The 17,102-nt window shown below is 51.9% G+C and overlaps 1 protein-coding gene across 6 annotated transcripts in view; it reads left to right on the forward strand.

The window, feature by feature from the left end:
- acsl1a (acyl-CoA synthetase long chain family member 1a) overlaps positions 1-17,102 on the forward strand; it is a 295,407-nt gene that overhangs the window by 213,450 nt on the left and 64,855 nt on the right. For all 6 annotated transcript variants that reach the window (XM_038805668.1, XM_038805664.1, XM_038805667.1 and 3 more), the window contains exons 3-6: positions 332-446; positions 2,043-2,107; positions 3,827-3,928; positions 6,778-6,877. In XM_038805668.1, the coding sequence (XP_038661596.1) occupies positions 332-446; positions 2,043-2,107; positions 3,827-3,928; positions 6,778-6,877 (382 nt within the window). The remainder of the gene's footprint in view (positions 1-331; positions 447-2,042; positions 2,108-3,826; positions 3,929-6,777; positions 6,878-17,102) is intronic.

The following is a 17,102-nucleotide window of genomic DNA, read 5'->3' on the forward strand; positions in this document are numbered from 1 at the left end:
AAGTAGGCTTACATCAACACTGCAATGAAGTTACTTTGAAAATCCCCTCGTCGCCACACATCAAGAATTCAGTATGCCCAATTCACCTAACATCACGTCTTTCAGGACTTGTGGACTAATTCGATAGCTCTAACAATGCCCTTGCACAGGCAGGCTGGCACCTTCTGTGCTGTGAGATACTATCGTTCTATAATCATTCTGATCTGAAATCTCATGTAAACCAACCCAAAAGTATTGGTTGGTTTTAAATTTGTTTTTATAATTAATTATATTATTTGGGCGTACACTGAATTTTTAAATCGCTTTTAATGATTTGTTGTATTGATTTCAGGGTGGTGAACGTGCTCGGAGAAGTGTGCTGCTTAAATCAGATGAGCCGATGGTTTTCTACTATCTGGATGTAAAAACGCTATATGATGTGTTAAAAAGGGGTTTGTGGGTGTCAGGTAAGGATTGCCTCATTTTCATTTTTGGCCGATGGTGAAAATTGGAAGCCCGCATCCCACTGCAGAGATACATCTATAGCAAAATTCAAATTATTATTGATTACTTCCATCATGCCCAGCTTTTCTGTAGGAATGTGCAGACTTGAGGTGGCAAACTTTTTTGGACAATCAACTGTACCTGCATGTTAGTAGGGTTACACTTCAGCACTGACTGAGCAGTGACCTGCCTTGATGGTGAAGGGAAGGTGGGACCTGTGAAGGAACCTGCAGTGAAGATGACATCTTCGCTGTGCAAGTAGAAGGGAACAAAGAGATTTTTTTGGTGCAACCACAATTTGAGAATGTATGTTGAATACCTGCATGAACCTAGTGCAGTGACTGTTGGAATGTTGCATACTCTTCGGGAAGTTGTAAAAGTAACTGAGCAAGTTAATTGTAGATTCATCAGAATGTTACCAGAGATTAGATACATTTCAGATAAGCTGTTTTTTATATTGAACAGAGAATGTTATTGAATCTCCCAAGATTACTTTTATTCATTCATTCATTCATGGGATGTGAGCACCGCTGACTAGGCCAGTAATTATTGCCCATTCCTAATTGTCCTTGAGACGGTAGTGCTGAGCTGCCTTCTTGAACCACTGCAGTGCATGTGGTGTAGGCACACCCACTGTGCTATTCGTTGTGGGGTGGGGGGTTCCAGCATTTTGACCCAGCGACAGTGAAGGAACAGCAATATATTTGGTGTATGTTCTGGGTGGTGGTGTTCCCATGTATCTGTCGTCCTTGTCCTTCTAGATGGTAGTGGCCATGGGTGTGGATGGTGCTATCTAAGGAACCTTGGTGAGTTCCTGAAGATTGTGAATAATAAAGTAATAGCAATGGTTTTCACTTGTAATCAGAGGGCACAAATTCATGGCAATCTCAAAAAACTACAGGGCCATCAGTAGAAGTTTATCTACAAAGAGGATTGTTAGAATATGGAATTCTCTACAAGCTACCATTTGAGGCAGATCTCTAAATGTTTTTGGAAAGGGAACCGGGGCTTATTCATGAAAACATTCTACATTTAGATGACATGCGGAGCAAGTTGTAGAATGGATTAGATGAGACGGGTGGGGGGAGAAAAAGATGCAGACTCGATAGGCTGATGCCTTGTTTCTGTGGTGTAATGTTCAATGATTCTGTACCATTCATCTCATAATTGTATGATTCTCGTACTAATGGTGCAAATTTACCACGTTAATGAGAAGATAATCCATGAAGTGTCTTCAACTATAGACTAAATCCTCTTGATATCTGTTCAAAAGTGTTTTTAAGTAGAGCTAATATGCACAAATTGGGTGCGTGGCAGCAAACACAACATGGCTTTGAAATTAGTGTATAACTTCCATTAATGTAGCATTTTAACCTCCTTAAAATGTTCAAGAGTGATTGAGGCAAAAGTTATACTTTTGCAATAGGAATGCAAATGGTTATTTAGTTTGACACTTCAAAATTACTGTGGATTGTTCTAGGAATGTATCTCATCATAGTGGGAAAGGATCTTTCATGTGTAAAAGAGTTCAATTTTGCCTTTTTGATTTTCTTTTAAAGATAATGGTCCCTGTTTGGGTTTCAGGAACCCAGACCAGCCTTATCAGTGGCTGTCCTACCGAGAAGTAAGTCAGATTTTGCTCTTTATTCTATTAGCGGGTGTGTGGAAATCCAAGGTTTGAAAAGTTTTGCTGGTGTATTAAGGGCCAGTTATTGTTTGTTCCAAAACATTTGAGGAAATATGTAGACTCTGGGTCACACTTCCCATTTATGATGACATTGGAGGTGAACTGTTTGGCGATCCACCAGAGAATTTGTCCAAGAGAAAAACACATCCAGGTGCCAGATTGCTTTAAATCCGAGACATATCCTCCACTGAACATCTTAATTCCCGTACCAGCCTCCCCGGACAGGCGCCGGAATGTGGCGAGTAGGGGCTTTTCACAGTAACTTCATTGAAGCCTACTCGTGACAATAAGCAATTTTCATTTTTCAATTAGTTTCATTCTTGCTCAAATCAATCCTAACCGGATCATCTCAAGAAATGGTTTCTCTAACTATCCCAGCACCATTACTTCCCAAGGGTCTATCCTCGGCCCCCTCCTTCCTTATTTTATCCTGTCACTTGGCGACATCACCAGAAGATGGAGTCAACGCCTACATGTACTCTTGACGACACCTGGCTTTACTTCTCCTGACTCCTCCATTGACTTTTGTGCTGTGAAATTGCTTGTCTGATATCCATTCTTAGATTAGCTATGGGGTACTTCAACTGGGAGAGCCGGTTGAAAAATCGTGCCCGCACCACAACCTTAAGACTGATTCTATCCGCCTCTGTGTCCAGTGACCCAGGCTAAATCAGATTACTTGCAACCTCTTGACTGCCTGTTAACCCTGAGCTGAGGTTCCATGCCTAAAATTCTCTCCATCACAGACTGCCTCCTTCCACCTCTATAGCATCGCCTGCCTCAGTCCATCTAGGTTTCATCGCAAGTGCTGCAAAATATAAAAAAACATTAGGTAGCAATAGACCAGAGCTTTAAAACCTCAGTTCGAACACTGTCTGCATTTTCAGGCTCCATGCAACAATAAAAAGAGCCACTTGGATTAACTTCCCTCCTTTCTTGAATAGAACACCCCAAGGTGCTACATAGGAACATTGTCAAACCACAAAGTGACCAGAAACTTGAACATAGAGGTCAGCTTTAAGGAAAATAAAGCTTTAAGGGTGCAAGAGAGGCAAGAAGGCATTTCCAAAGTTGGGGTCCAGGCACCCCAAGCCACGGCTGCTGATGGTGGATAATGGAAATTAGGGTTGTGCAAAAGGCCTAAATCTGTGCAGGGTAGAGACCTCAGAGGGTTCGATTGTTTGAGGAGATTACAAAAGTAGGGTGGATATACTTCAATGACTATTAAACATTGTGATCAAAAGCTCCCCCAAAATTTAACCGGATATTTGCTTAGCTTCAGTGGTATGAGATTTGTTATCCAGAAAAATGATTGAAATTTATCATCAATGTTAGCATTAACTTGCAATGTTTTTATTCTTTCAGTTATGTAAATATTCTAATTTATATTAATGAGATTAATTTAGTAAATCTAAATCTGGCCTTGTATGCTTTGTAAAGTGTACCTTGCATTCAAATCGCTGCACTCGACCACCTAAAGTAAAAGTAATTTGAAATGTGGCATAGGAGTGGACACACTATATTGGAGTTGTCATGTTTTTGGGGAATTGGATCTTACTGATGTAATTTTTCTTCTCAACATTAATTACTGTACTTTACTCGAGATGGGAATGAGATAGTTATGTTTACATTCATGTTCCTTAACTTGTCTTTCAGGTTATAACCAGAGCAGAATTTGTGGGTTCAGGATTATTTACACGAGGATACAAACCAGGGAATGATCAATTTATAGGAATATTTGCACAAAACCGACCAGAGGTAAGTGATTTTGGTTTTGTTGTTGGAGATAATGGACAGGATATTCCAGCCCCACCCAAGGATGTTTTCCATCGGCAGATGCGACTCGCCATTCTCCAGCAGCGGAATCTTCCAGTCCTGCCGATGTCTATGGTGTTTTGCAGAGCTCGCCTGTTTAGCTGCCAGGGAACCTGCGGGGGTGGGGGGGGGGGGGGGGGGGGGGGGGGGGCATTCGTTGGGACTGAAAGCCAGCAGATATTATCATTCTCTCCTTTCCCCACAATACAAGACCTGAAGAATGTGCCTGGAGTGAGGCTGAGATCAGTTGACTATTCTGTAGGGCCCCATCCATACCTGCCAAACTTGAATTCCCTTCAATTCGTGGCTGCCATTGATTGATATTCTCAAGGACTTTGGGGCTCAACCATCTGAGCAAGAGGGAAAAACGATCCTTGCATACTTCAAAAAGGAGTGAACAACTGTAACCTTTCTGCAAGAAACCCAATACATTTTCTCATTGCGAGCTAAACTCTAATGAGACTCGGTAAGCTAAACATATCAGCCTCCATTTTATCTAAAAGTGGGAAGTTGTCCATCTTAATCATCACGTCTACCCCCACAGTGGGGGTGGTCATTCCAGGGGAACATGATCACTATCTTTATCCATTGGTGACTAGCAGATTAGGTGATAACAATGTTATGTGACTGTGCTGCGACCATAGTTGCTTATACATTTCCTAAATGTGTTGTGCAGAATAATGATTCCACAATATTGACATTTTCCCTTGATTTGTATGAAATTTATCTCAACAATTGCATTGTACAATTTTAATTGGGAGAATCCAGACCACAGTTGTCTTCTGTGAGAAAATGATCTTTCATATTCAATTTGATTAACATTGAGAACTAGCTGAATGCCTTGTAACTAACTGTGTTGAAGCTTTGACACTTTTTTTGTGTTTATGGTGAATTTATTAAATTGATTTTGTTAGCCTTTATCGCTAGAGGATTTGATACAAGAGTAGTGCGGTCTTGCTTCAATTGTATTGAAGTTTGGTTCGACCCCACCTGGAGCACTGTGTGCAGTTTTGGTTCCCTTAACTCAGAAAGGATATTATTGGGGCGGCATGTGGCGCAGTGGTTAGCACTGGGACTACGGCATTGAGGTCCCAGGTTCGAATCCCGGCCCTGGGTCACTGTCCGTGTGGGGTTTGCATTCTTCCCGTGTCTGCGTGGGTTTCACCCCCACAACCCAAAGATGTGCAGGTTAGGTGGATTGGCCATGCTAAATTGCCCTTAGGTTAGGTGGGGTTACTGGTTTACAGGGACAGGGTGGAGGTGTGGGCTTAAATGGGGTGCTCTTTCTAAGAGCCGGTGCAGACTCGAAGGGCTGAATGGTCCCCTTCTGCACTGTAAATTCTATGATTCTATACTTCAAGAGGATTAAGAGCTAAATTTGAATTAAAGCCAAGATAAGTTCTGAATGGGTAAAATTCAAGAGAATATGTTCAATGGGGCAAGTAAGAAAGTTTAACTTTCTTGTCAGAAAATTGATATAACTTGAAACAATTTTACATTAAGTCATATGGTACCTTACAGCATAGAATCAATTCAAGGATGTCCTCAGAGAGAATGAGAGGATTTAATGCCCTTCACCAATGTGAACGTGATGGCAAGGGAGCATTTAATCAAGTAGGAGGGTAATGGGTGACGATCCCACCATGCTCCCCCCTCTGCCCTGATTAAGTCTCCTGGATCACCTCCTGACTTCACCACCCATTGCCCGTTAATTGGAAAAAAAAATAATTGGGTACTCGAAATTTATTTTAAAAAAAGAAAGGATATTATTGCCAGAGAGGGAGTGCAATGAAAGTTCACGGACTTGTTCCGGGTTTGGTGGTCTTCCTTCTGAAGAGTGAATGGGCAAACCTGGCCTGTATTCCCTAGAGTTTCAAAGAATGAGAGGAGGAATGAATGGAGACCTGCAAAATACTTAAAGGAACAGACAGGGTTGATGCAGCTAAGATTGTCGAGGAGTCTAGAACAGGGGGCACAATTTCAAAATAAGCCACTTGGGACCGAGATGAGGAGAAATGTCTTTGCAAAGTGTTGTGAATCTTTGGAATTCTCTATCCCAGAGGGCTGTGGAAGCTCCGTCATTGAGTATATTTCAATGAAATAAAAAATGAAATGAAAGGAAAATTGCTTATTGTCACAAGTAGGCTTCAAATGAAGTTACTGTGAAAAGCCCCTAGTCGCCACATTCCGGTGCCTGTTCGGGGAGGCTGGTACGGGATTTGAACCCGTGCTGCATCAAGCAGAGGTTGATGGATTTCTGATTAACAATAACGTAAAGGGATAGCATGTGTAAAAGGCAATTGAAGTGTCCAATCTTTCCTTTGTTCATTCTGGGATATGGGCATCGCTGGCTGGGCCAGCATTTATTGCCCATCCCTAATTGCCCTTAAACTGATTTGACTTGCTGTGCCATTTCAGAGGGCATTTACGAGTCAATCAATTTGCTGTGGGTCTGGAGTCACATATATGCCACACCAGGTATGGATGGCAAATTTCCTTCCCTGAAGGACGTCCATGAACTAGATGGGCTTCTATGACGATCGACAATATTTTTTAAAATTCCAGGTTCTTGTCAAATTCTAAGTTTATCATTTGAATCTGGGTCCCCTGGATCCTAGTCATGTGACAATAACACTGTGCCATCACCTCCATGATCAAGTTGATGGGCTGAATGTCCTACTCCTGTGTTCCTATGCTCCCATTCTATGATCTAACTATATAATCAGTCAGTTGAATGTTGGTGTTGCCAAAAATCCTTTTCAAAATGTTAAACGTTCTCCCATCCATTTCAGTGGGTGATTATTGAACAGGCCTGTTATACCTACTCCATGGTGGTGGTGCCATTGTATGACACATTGGGAGATGAAGCTATTTCCTATATTTTAAACAAAGGTAGGTTTTTTACAAATCCAGTTAAATTAACTTGTTGCAATTCCTCATGCTATTTATTTCCCTTTACATTTTCAGTTCCTGACTCTTAAAACAAAATAAACACTTTTAAAAAACGATTCATTTATGGGATGTGGCCGTCGTTGGCCAGGTTCTTTGTCGCCCATTTATAATTGTCCTTGGGAAGGCGGTGGTGAGTTGCCTTCTTGAACTGCTGCAGAGCATGCGGGCTAGGGAGGGAGTTCCAGGATTTGAACCAGCGATAGTGACGGAACGGTGATATTTCCTAGTCAGGATGGTAAGTGACCCGGAGGGGAACTTCCACGTGGTGGTGTTTCCATTTGATGTATTCCTGTCTGCCACAATTATTTCGGAGCAAGTCAGAATGAATCCCCCTTTGCCCTCCTACTCCATGGCTCTGTGTATATATATTTGCTTCAAATATTTATGCAGTTGTCTCTTAAGCAATGCAGTGGTCTTTGCCTCAATGACATCCTGCTGCATACTTCATCAGTTTTGCAGAAAGAAATCTCCCTGCACAAACTTACGTTCCAATCTGCAGTGTATCTTACCGATCCCCTGGGTGGGGAGCTCCATCTTCAGAGCTGCCAAAATGTAAAAGTGCGCCACAAGAATTGATTTTTAAAAAATAATAACGGTGAAAAGGACACCCGGTCAAAAAGCAGATTAGTGCACAAAAATGTAAAGAAAGGATCGCAAAGGACATGATGTTCTGGTCGTTCATGTTGGTGGAATCTTCCCGTCCTACCGACTGCGCACCATCGTTGTGGGTTTCCCAGCGACGAGGGGTGCATTCAAAGGGATCTCTTCTTCTCTTGCGCAGTCACTCAGCATCGACGGTGACTTCCTTCCACGCTGGGGAGGTGGGTTCTGCTGTGGTTGAAACGTCCGATCCTGGATCCGCAGACTCTGCCCCGGGTTTGGCAGGTGGTGCTTGATGGGTGGGACTCTCTGGATTCTATGCTCTCCTTCCGCTGTTTATGCTTGGCCTCCGTGTGCTTCACCCTGTAATTCTCGAGCTGATTGTTACCTTCGTGGATGCTTTTTCTCCAGTCTTTAGATTTAGATTTATTGTCACGTGTACGAAGGTACAGTGCAAAGCACTGTTCCGCGTACAGTCAAGGCAGATGGTTCCATACATGAAAAACACAGGAGGTATGGGAAATGATCCATATGGGAAGGGCGCACCTTGGATTGTGATGGTTAGGAGGCAGTTTAGTGTGGCAGGAGCAGGCTGGTAGAGAACCTTTGTTTTACAGATGTTTAGTCTGAGGCCCATTCTTCCTCCATGTGCCTTGTTGAATGTGTCGATGATGGTTTGCAGCTTGGCCTCGGAATGTGCATGCACACAGGTGTCGTCTGCGTACTGTAGCTCAATGACGGGGGCTGGGGTGATCTTTGTTCTGGCCTGGAGACGTCGGAGGTTGAACAGTTTCCTCCTCGTCCGGTAGGTTAGCTCCACTCCAGCAGGGAGCTTCAAGGTGAAGGAGTTTGATGCAAGTAAGATGGAGTTTCACAACCGAAACGTCAAAGATGAACCCTCACCGATCCTGCGACTGGTGAGGGGCTAGCAGCCGCACTGAGTAAAACTCACGGCTCCCACAACAAAAATGGCTGTAAAATGGCCGGGTCCATGGGCGCACACGCGCACAGCGATGACCTGCAGCGGTCGCCCTGTAAAACACGGCGCCCGTCGTGCGTGGACCCGACCTTCCAAATTACTGCACCCTTGGCCACCTCACACCGGTCCCCCCAGCCTTCACGGAACAACCCCCCCCCCCCCCCCCCCAGCCAGCAGCATAGCTCCCAGGCCGACTGGCGGTGCTGGACAGCCGCCAAGCTGGGTTCCTGACCACTGAGACCACAGGTGAACTGCGCCGTCGGGAACTCAGTCCATCGGCGGAGGTGAATCCCGGAGAATAGAGGGTCAGGGCCATTAATGATATGCCGACTGTGGTTAAATGCCACGTGGTGAGGGACGTATTTACGCAATTTTTGGGGTGACGGACGATCCCCATTTGGCATCAGACCGGTACCTACCGCGATTTTGAGTCGGAGACTATCCTCCGCCCAATCGCGTTTCGCGATTTCGGCCGACGTGCTGTCGGATGACTTTTTGACTTCACAGCTGGGGGTTGCGCTGAGATGGTGGCAGGTAGCTTGCTGGCCGAGGACACTTGTGTCGAAGGCTGTGTCTTGGTTGAGGAGGTTCTCTCTCCAGCGGGTGTTGACTGTCTCCCTGTGTTTGATGAGCACCTCTCTGTTTTTGGCTCAGTGGGGTGAGTCCCTGGACACTCGAACCATAGATGGATTTGCTTGTGCTGAAGAAGCTGCACACATCATGGTTGTCGTAGGGTTTCTGAGTCTCCTGCGCTCTTTCCACCCACCACCTGTTCTTTAGGTTGCGTGGTATTTATTGCCCCTCGTCCTTCAGTTGCCTGTAGGCCTGTTTCCTCTCACACGCGTTTTGGTGGAACTGCCAGTTCAGGAACACTTTGGGCTTGTAGTCAAGGGGCTCCTGGATCTCCTGATCATTCTCGTCGAACTAGTTTCCTGGTCGAGAGCCCGAGCGTCTCCTCGCAGGTGCTGACTATGGTGGCTTGGCAGAGCAGGCGCTGTGAGTGTTCTACGGCTCTGGCTTGTTGGTCGCCGACAGGTAGCTGTGAGGTGCTGACTGAGTAGCTCTTTCTTCTTGGGATCTTTAAGTCTGGCGACATCGAATCTCCCTGTGGCAGTTTCTTCTGCCTGTGTTGGTTTGAGACCGACTAGGATGAGGGCGATGGTATAGCGGATTAGTAGGTGGTCAGTCCAGCAGGCATCGGTTCCGGTCGAGGCGCGGGTAATACAGACATCTTTGTGGTCCCTTGCCCGGACGATGATGTAGTCTATTCGGTGCCAGTTCTTCAAGTGGGGGTGTTGCCCTGAGGTCTTCTAACAACAATAATTATTATCGTCACAAGTAGGCTGCCTTACATTAACACTGCAATGAAATTACTGAATAGCCCCTAGACGCCACACTCCGGCGTCTGTTTGGGTACACTGAAGGAGGATTCAGAATGTCCCAATCACTTAATAGCACGTCTTTCAGGACTAGTGGGAGCAAACTGGAGCACCCGGAGGAAACCCACGCAGACACAGGGAGAACGTGCAGAGTCCACACAGTGACCCAAACCGGGAATCATACCTGGGTCCCTGGCGCTGTGAAGCAACAGTGCTAACCACTGTGCTACCATGCCACCTATCTGCTTGTCCCTCTGGGGGATCAGGGTGTTCGTGATGACCCGGTCATGTTCTAATCTTTTCTGTCAGGTGGAGGACACGTTGACGTTTGTTTTCCGCATGCCTTTCCTGCCTAACGTGCCTTTCCAATAGTTTCTGTCCTTTCCGACTCGAGCATTGAAGTTGCTGAGGGGAATCGGCTTGTCTCCCTTTGGGATGCGGACAGCAATTCGTCGAGGCTGGAGTGAAAACATAGAAAAAGATAGGAGCGGAGGAGGCCATTCGGCCCTTCTAGCCCACTCCGTAATTCACCACGACTATGGGTGATCATCCAATTCAAAAGCCTAATCCCACTTTCCCCCAAATCCTTTGATCCCCTTCACCCTAAGTGCTATATTTAGCTGCTTCTTGTAAGCATACAATATTTTGGACTCGACCAGTACCTGTGACAATGAATTCCACAGGCTCACCACTCTCTGCTTGAGTAGAATGCCTCTTTTGCCTTGTCTGTTGCGTCTAAGGTTGGGGCGTAGGCACTTACGGCTGTGATGTGCTGTTTCTGGGCCAGACTGAACAGTAGGGTCATGAGTCATTCACTCGCCCTGCAGGAGAGTTCGTTGAGACGTCTGACCAACTCATTTTTTACGGTGAAGCCGACCCAGTAGAAATGGTGTTCTTCTGGTTTGCCTTTACAGAAGAAGGTACTTCCGCTGCCTTGTTCTTTAAGCCGGCCAGCACCAGCCAGTCATGTCTCGCTCAGGGTAGTGATGTCAATGTTGTGGCATTGGGGTTCCCACGCTATGATGGCAGTGCGACCCTCAGGTCTGTTGCTGTTGGGCTTGTCCAAGAGGATCCTGATGTTCCAGGTCCTGAAATTCATTTTGGAGAGTGGAGTGGGGTTGGGCTGGAAGATGTCTGTGGCACACGAACCATCACATGGTCCCAGCGGAGCAAGGTCTTTGCCCAATGGCAGGAAAATCTGAGACGACTGGAGACCAGGCTTTGCTGTAGGTTAGGGGCCGACACACACTAGTTATCCTCTGCTCATCGGCCTGACAGTGAGGTCACAATTAAAGCCTGATGTAATTTCACTTTTACCCCTTTCAGTCTTGCCCCTCCTTGCACTGCTCCTCGAGCCCCTCTGCTGCTGCTCTCGCCCCGCTGCTGCTGCTGCTCTCGCCCTGCTGCTCTAGCCCCGCTGCTGCTGCTCCTCGAGCCCCTCTGCTGCTGCTGCTCTCGCCCCGCTGCTGCTGCTGCTCTCGCCCCGCTGCTGCTGCTCCTTGAGCCCCTCTGCTGCTGCTGCTCTCGCCCTGCTGCTGCTGCTCTCGCCCCGCTGCTGCTGCTGCTCTCGCCCCGCTGCTGCTGCTGCTCTCGCCCCGCTGCTGCTGCTGCTCTCGCCCCGCTGCTGCTGCTCCTCGAGCCCCTCTGCTGCTGATGCTCTCGCCCCGCTGCTGCTGCTGCTCTATCCCCGCTGCTGCTGCTGCTCTATCCCCGCTGCTGCTGCTGCTCTCGTCCCGCTGCTGCTGCTGCTCTCACCCCGCTGCTGCTGCTGCTCTAGCCCCGCTGCTGCTCCTCTCGCCCCGCTGCTGCTGCTGCTCTATCCCCGCTGCTGCTGCTCTCGCCCCGCTGCTGCTGCTGCTCTCGCCCCGCTGCTGCTGCTGCTGCTTTAGCCCCGCTGCTGCTGCTGCTCTCGCCCTGCTGCTGCTGCTCTACCCCCCGCTGCTGCTGCTCTAGCCCCGCTGCTGCTGCTGCTCTCACCCCGCTGCTGCTGCTCTAGCCCCGCTGCTGCTGCTGCTCTCACCCCGCTGCTGCTGCTGCTCTCGCCCCGCTGCTGCTGCTGCTCTAGCCCCGCTGCTGCTGCTCCTCTCGCCCCGCTGCTGCTGCTCTCGCCCCGCTGCTGCTGCTCCTCTCACCCCGCTGCTGCTGCTCCTCGAGCCCCTCTGCTGCTGCTGCTCTAGCCCCGCTGCTGCTGCTCCTCTCGCCCCGCTGCTGCTGCTCTCGCCCCGCTGCTGCTGCTCCTCTCACCCCGCTGCTGCTGCTCCTCGAGCCCCTCTGCTGCTGCTGCTCTCGCCCCGCTGCTGCTGCTGCTCTAGCCCCGCTGCTGCTGCTCCTCTCGCCCTGCTGCTGCTGCTCTCGCCCCGCTGCTGCTGCTCTAGCCCCGCTGCTGCTGCTGCTCTATCTGCGCTGCTGCTCCTCTCGCCCCGCTGCTGCTCCTCTCGCCCCGCTGCTGCTCCTCTCGCCCCGCTGCTGCTGCTGCTGCTGCTCTCGCCCCGCTGCTGCTGCTCCTCTCACCCCGCTGCTGCTGCTGCTCTCGCCCCGCTGCTGCTGCTGCTGCTGCTCTAGCCCCGCTGCTGCTGCTGCTGCTCTCGCCCCGCTGCTGCTGCTGCTGCTCTAGCCCCGCTGCTGCTGCTGCTCTCGCCCCGCTGCTGCTGCTGCTCTCGCCCCGCTGCTGCTGCTCCTCTCGCCCCGCTGCTGCTGCTGCTCTAGCCCCGCTGCTGCTGCTGCTCTCGCCCTGCTGCTGCTGCTGCTCTCGCCCCGCTGCTGCTGCTCCTCGAGCCCCTCTGCTGCTGCTGCTCTAGCCCCGCTGCTGCTGCTCCTCTCGCCCCGCTGCTGCTGCTCTCGCCCCGCTGCTGCTGCTCCTCTCGCCCCGCTGCTGCTGCTCCTCGAGCCCCTCTGCTGCTGCTGCTCTAGCCCCGCTGCTGCTGCTGCTGCTCTAGCCCCGCTGCTGCTGCTCCTCTCGCCCGCTGCTGCTGCTCTAGCCCCGCTGCTGCTGCTGCTCTATCTGCGCTGCTGCTCCTCTCGCCCCGCTGCTGCTCCTCTCGCCCCGCTGCTGCTCCTCTCGCCCCGCTGCTGCTCCTCTCGCCCCGCTGCTGCTCCTCTCGCTCCGCTGCTGCTGCTGCTGCTGCTCTCGCCCCGCTGCTGCTGCTCCTCTCACCCCGCTGCTGCTGCTGCTCTCGCCCCGCTGCTGCTGCTGCTGCTGCTCTAGCCCCGCTGCTGCTGCTGCTGCTCTCGCCCCGCTGCTGCTGCTGCTGCTCTAGCCCCGCTGCTGCTGCTGCTCTCGCCCCGCTGCTGCTGCTGCTCTCGCCCCGCTGCTGCTGCTCCTCTCGCCCCGCTGCTGCTGCTGCTCTCGCCCTGCTGCTGCTGCTGCTCTAGCCCCGCTGCTGCTGCTGCTCTAGCCCCGCTGCTGCTGCTGCTCTAGCCCCGCTGCTGCTGCTGCTCTAGCCCCGCTGCTGCTGCTCTCGCCCCGCTGCTGCTGCTGCTCTAGCCCCGCTGCTGCTGCTCTAGCCCCGCTGCTGCTGCTGCTCTCGCCCCGCTGCTGCTGCTCCTCTCGCCCCGCTGCTGCTGCTGCTCTACCCCCCGCTGCTGCTGCTCTCGCCCCGCTGCTGCTGCTCCTCGAGCCCCTCTGCTGCTGCTGCTCTAGCCCCGCTGCTGCTGCTCCTCGAGCCCCTCTGCTGCTGCTGCTCTCGCCCCGCTGCTGCTGCTGCTCTACCCCCCGCTGCTGCTGCTCTAGCCCCGCTGCTGCTGCTGCTCTCGCCCCGCTGCTGCTGCTGCTCTCGCCCCGCTGCTGCTGCTGCCCTCGCCCAGCTGGCCCCACTCCTCTCGGCCCAGCTGGCCTCCCTTCCCTCACCCCAGTTGACGCCGTGCTCTTCACCCCAGCTGGCCCCACTCCCTTCAGCCCAGCTGGCCCCACTCCCTTCAGCCCAGCTGGCCCCACTCCCTTCAGCCCAGCTGGCCCCGCTCTCCTCGGCCCAGCTGGCCCCACTCCCTTCAGCCCAGCTGGCCCCACTCCCTTCAGCCCAGCTGGCCCCACTCCCTTCAACCCAGCTGGCCCCGCTCTCCTCGGCCCAGCTGGCCCCGCTCCCCTCGGCCCAGCTGGCCCCACTCCCTTCAGCCCAGCTGGCCCTGCTCCCCTCGGCCCAGCTGGCCCTGCTCCCCTCGGCCCAGCTGGCCCCGCTCCCCTTGGCCCAGCTGGCCCCGCTCCCCTTGGCCCAGCTGGCCCTGCTCCCCTCGGCCCAGCTGTCCCTGCTCCCCTCGGCCCAGTTGACGCCGTGCTCTTCACCCCAGCTGGCCCCACTCCCTTCAGCCCAGCTGGCCCCGTTCCCCTTGGTCCAGCTGGCCCCACTCCCTTCAGCCCAGCTGGCCCCGTTCCCCTTGGCCCAGCTGGCCCCACTCCCTTCAGCCCAGTTGGCCCCTCTCCCTTCAGCCCAGCTGGCCCCACTTCCATCGGCCCAGCTGGCCCCGCTCCCCTCACCCTACCTGGCCCCACTCCCCACGGCCCTGCTGGCCCCACTCCCCACGGCCCTGCTGGCCCCACTCCCATCGGCCCTGCTGGCCCAACTCCCATCGGCCCTGCTGGCCCCACTCCCCTCGCCCCAGCTGTCACCGCTCCCCTCGCCCCAGTTGGCCCCTCTCCCCTCGCCCCTGCTGGCGTGGCTCCCCTCTCCCCTGCTGGCTTCACTTCTCTCCCCAGACCAATCAGCTACTACCTTTCACTCTCTGAGTCCTGACATCAGGAGGGGTGCAAAGGGAAACCCCACTTGACGACGGCAGGACCAGGAGATCCGGCCACCAGCCAATGGCGGGCCACCACTAAACACCCGGCGGGTTGTTCGGTAAATGTCACCCATTGGGTCTGAAGAACAGTTATACGGACTCTGTTTCTCTCTCCACACTTGCTGCCAGACCAGCTGGGTTTTTATTAACAGATAAATAGCTTTCTTTAAAAAAAAAACTACTTTCCATTTGAAACTTTGTTCAAAATATTAAACTCCTGAATGTTCTCTGCTTGGCCAACAAATGGTTTTGAGGTGGCAGGGTGGCTAGCACTGCTGCTTCACAGCTCCAGGGGCCCGGGTTCAATTCCAGCCTCGGGTGACTGTCTGTCTGTGTGGTGTTTGCACGTTCTCCCCGTGACTGCGTGGGTTTCCTCCGGATGTTCCGGTTTTCTCCCACAGTCCAAAGATGTGCCGGCTAGGTGGATTGGCCATGAGTGTCCAAAGGTTAGGTGGAGTTACGGGGATAGGGTGGAGGTGTGGGCTTAAGTAGGATGCTCTTTCCAAAGGCCGCTGTAAACTCGATGGGCCAAATGGCCTCCGTCTGCACTGTAAATTCTATGATTCTATAGTTAATTACTGAACATGGTGGCTTATCAATCAGAGCTTGGCTGGCATGGTATTTAAAATATTCCCTTCACAGCATATTTTGGTGTCATTTAGTGCTCTAGTTGTTCACAACCAGCAGGCATGTACTACAGTATTACAATGTTCTTTTTACATTGGACGCTTGCCAGGAAAGCCAATAAGTTTAGTTTACTTTGTGGTTTTTTTATTCTGGCCAACCCATTTGAGATGGCTCCTTCATTTCGCGACCAGAAGGAAATGACAAGTTGCCGGAGTAATTTCTGCATCTGGCAGAGTGACAACAGTGGAAACCTGGGAGCAAGTTGCTTTCTGCTACTGCTTTGAGTGGCGAGTTAGTAACCTAAAGGAAAAGTCCCCAAAGATAAAAAATATACTACTGTGCAAATTTGGGATCTCCTTCCTCAGATTTGTGCCTTTTCATGCATCTTGTCTCCCTAACTGTTCCGTTTTTCTGCAGATGAGGGATCACGTTTTAGATTTAAAGTATGCAGCATAGAATCAGGACTGCCCCCGATGGCTACATGGGCCGGATTCTCCGCTGGCTGACGTCGAAATCGGGAAATGCAAATGAGCGGAGAATAGGTTCCAATGCCAAAATCGCGCTGGGCGCCGATTTTGACGGCACTGACAGCCCACTGGGCACTTAGGGCCATGGTTCGTATAAGTGTCCCCATATGTGCCCTGTGTCCCCAGCCGACCCATCAGCTGTATGGGCACGCTCCAGCACAATCAGTGCCATGTTGTTGGATGGCATGAGTGTGTGTGTGCAGATTGTAATGTGTATGTGCGGCTGCAGCTTGTCAGCCTCCCGAGTGTCAATCACGGACCCAGCGAATCTCACATTCCGGCACCTGTTCGGGTACACAGAGGGAGAATTCAGAATGTCCAATTCACCTAACAGCACATCTTTCGGGACTTGTGGGAGGAAACCAGAGCACCCGGAGGAAACCCACGGAGACACAGGGAGAACGTACAGACTCCGCACGTGACCCAAGCCGGCAATTGAATCTGGGGCACTGGAGCTGCGATCATGGGCCAGACCCCTTCGGAGACCCCCCCACCCGGTGAAGGAGCCCCCCCCCCCCAGGGCCGGCCCAAGGTACCGGCAACTCGGGCAGTCGCCCGGGGCGCCATGTGCTCGGGGGCGCCAGAGACTCGGGTCCCGCGCATGCGCAGTTGGGCCGGTGCCAACCAGCGCATGCGCGGTGGCCACCCCCCCCCCCCCCCCCCCCCCCGGAGGGCGCTGAAGTTCAGCTTGCCGGGGCGCCAGCAACCCTAGGGCCGGCGCTGCCCCCCCCCCCCCCAACATGCCACCCCCCCCCGAGCATTCCCGCAGAGTTCCCGCCGGCAGCGACCAGGGGTGGACGGCGCTGGCAGGACCCTGTCGTGTCGGAGTGGCCGCTCAGCCCATCCGAGCTGGAGAATCGGCTCTCGCCGTCTACGGCAATTCTCCGAGCGGCCCGGCGCAATTCGAGCGGCGCTTGTTTCGGGGGGGTGGGGGGTGGAAATATCACGTGCAGGGCGGTGTGGCACGATTCGCGCGGCGCCCCGGAGGGGGGGGGGGGGGGATACCGCCTTAGAAAACTGGTGAATAAAGAAAAACTACTTCAACTGGGCTCCTAATGGGCTCACAGCGATATACATTCGGTCCTTAATAGGAGCGGGCCTGTACCAGAGCCCACTCCCTACCCTGCCCTCGGGGAAAATGGGAGAGAGCAGAGACTCTGGCAGTTCAGCAGTCCTACTTTATTTTTCTCCTTGGTCCGCCTCTGTTCCAGTCTGATTGCAGCTAGGAAAATCTGTCTCTTTGTTTCTGTTTAAAATTATTGGTGCATATTGAGAATGAC

This window comes from Scyliorhinus canicula, chromosome 8 (genome assembly GCF_902713615.1).
Source record: "Scyliorhinus canicula chromosome 8, sScyCan1.1, whole genome shotgun sequence".
In the NCBI taxonomy this organism is placed as follows: domain Eukaryota; kingdom Metazoa; phylum Chordata; class Chondrichthyes; order Carcharhiniformes; family Scyliorhinidae; genus Scyliorhinus; species Scyliorhinus canicula.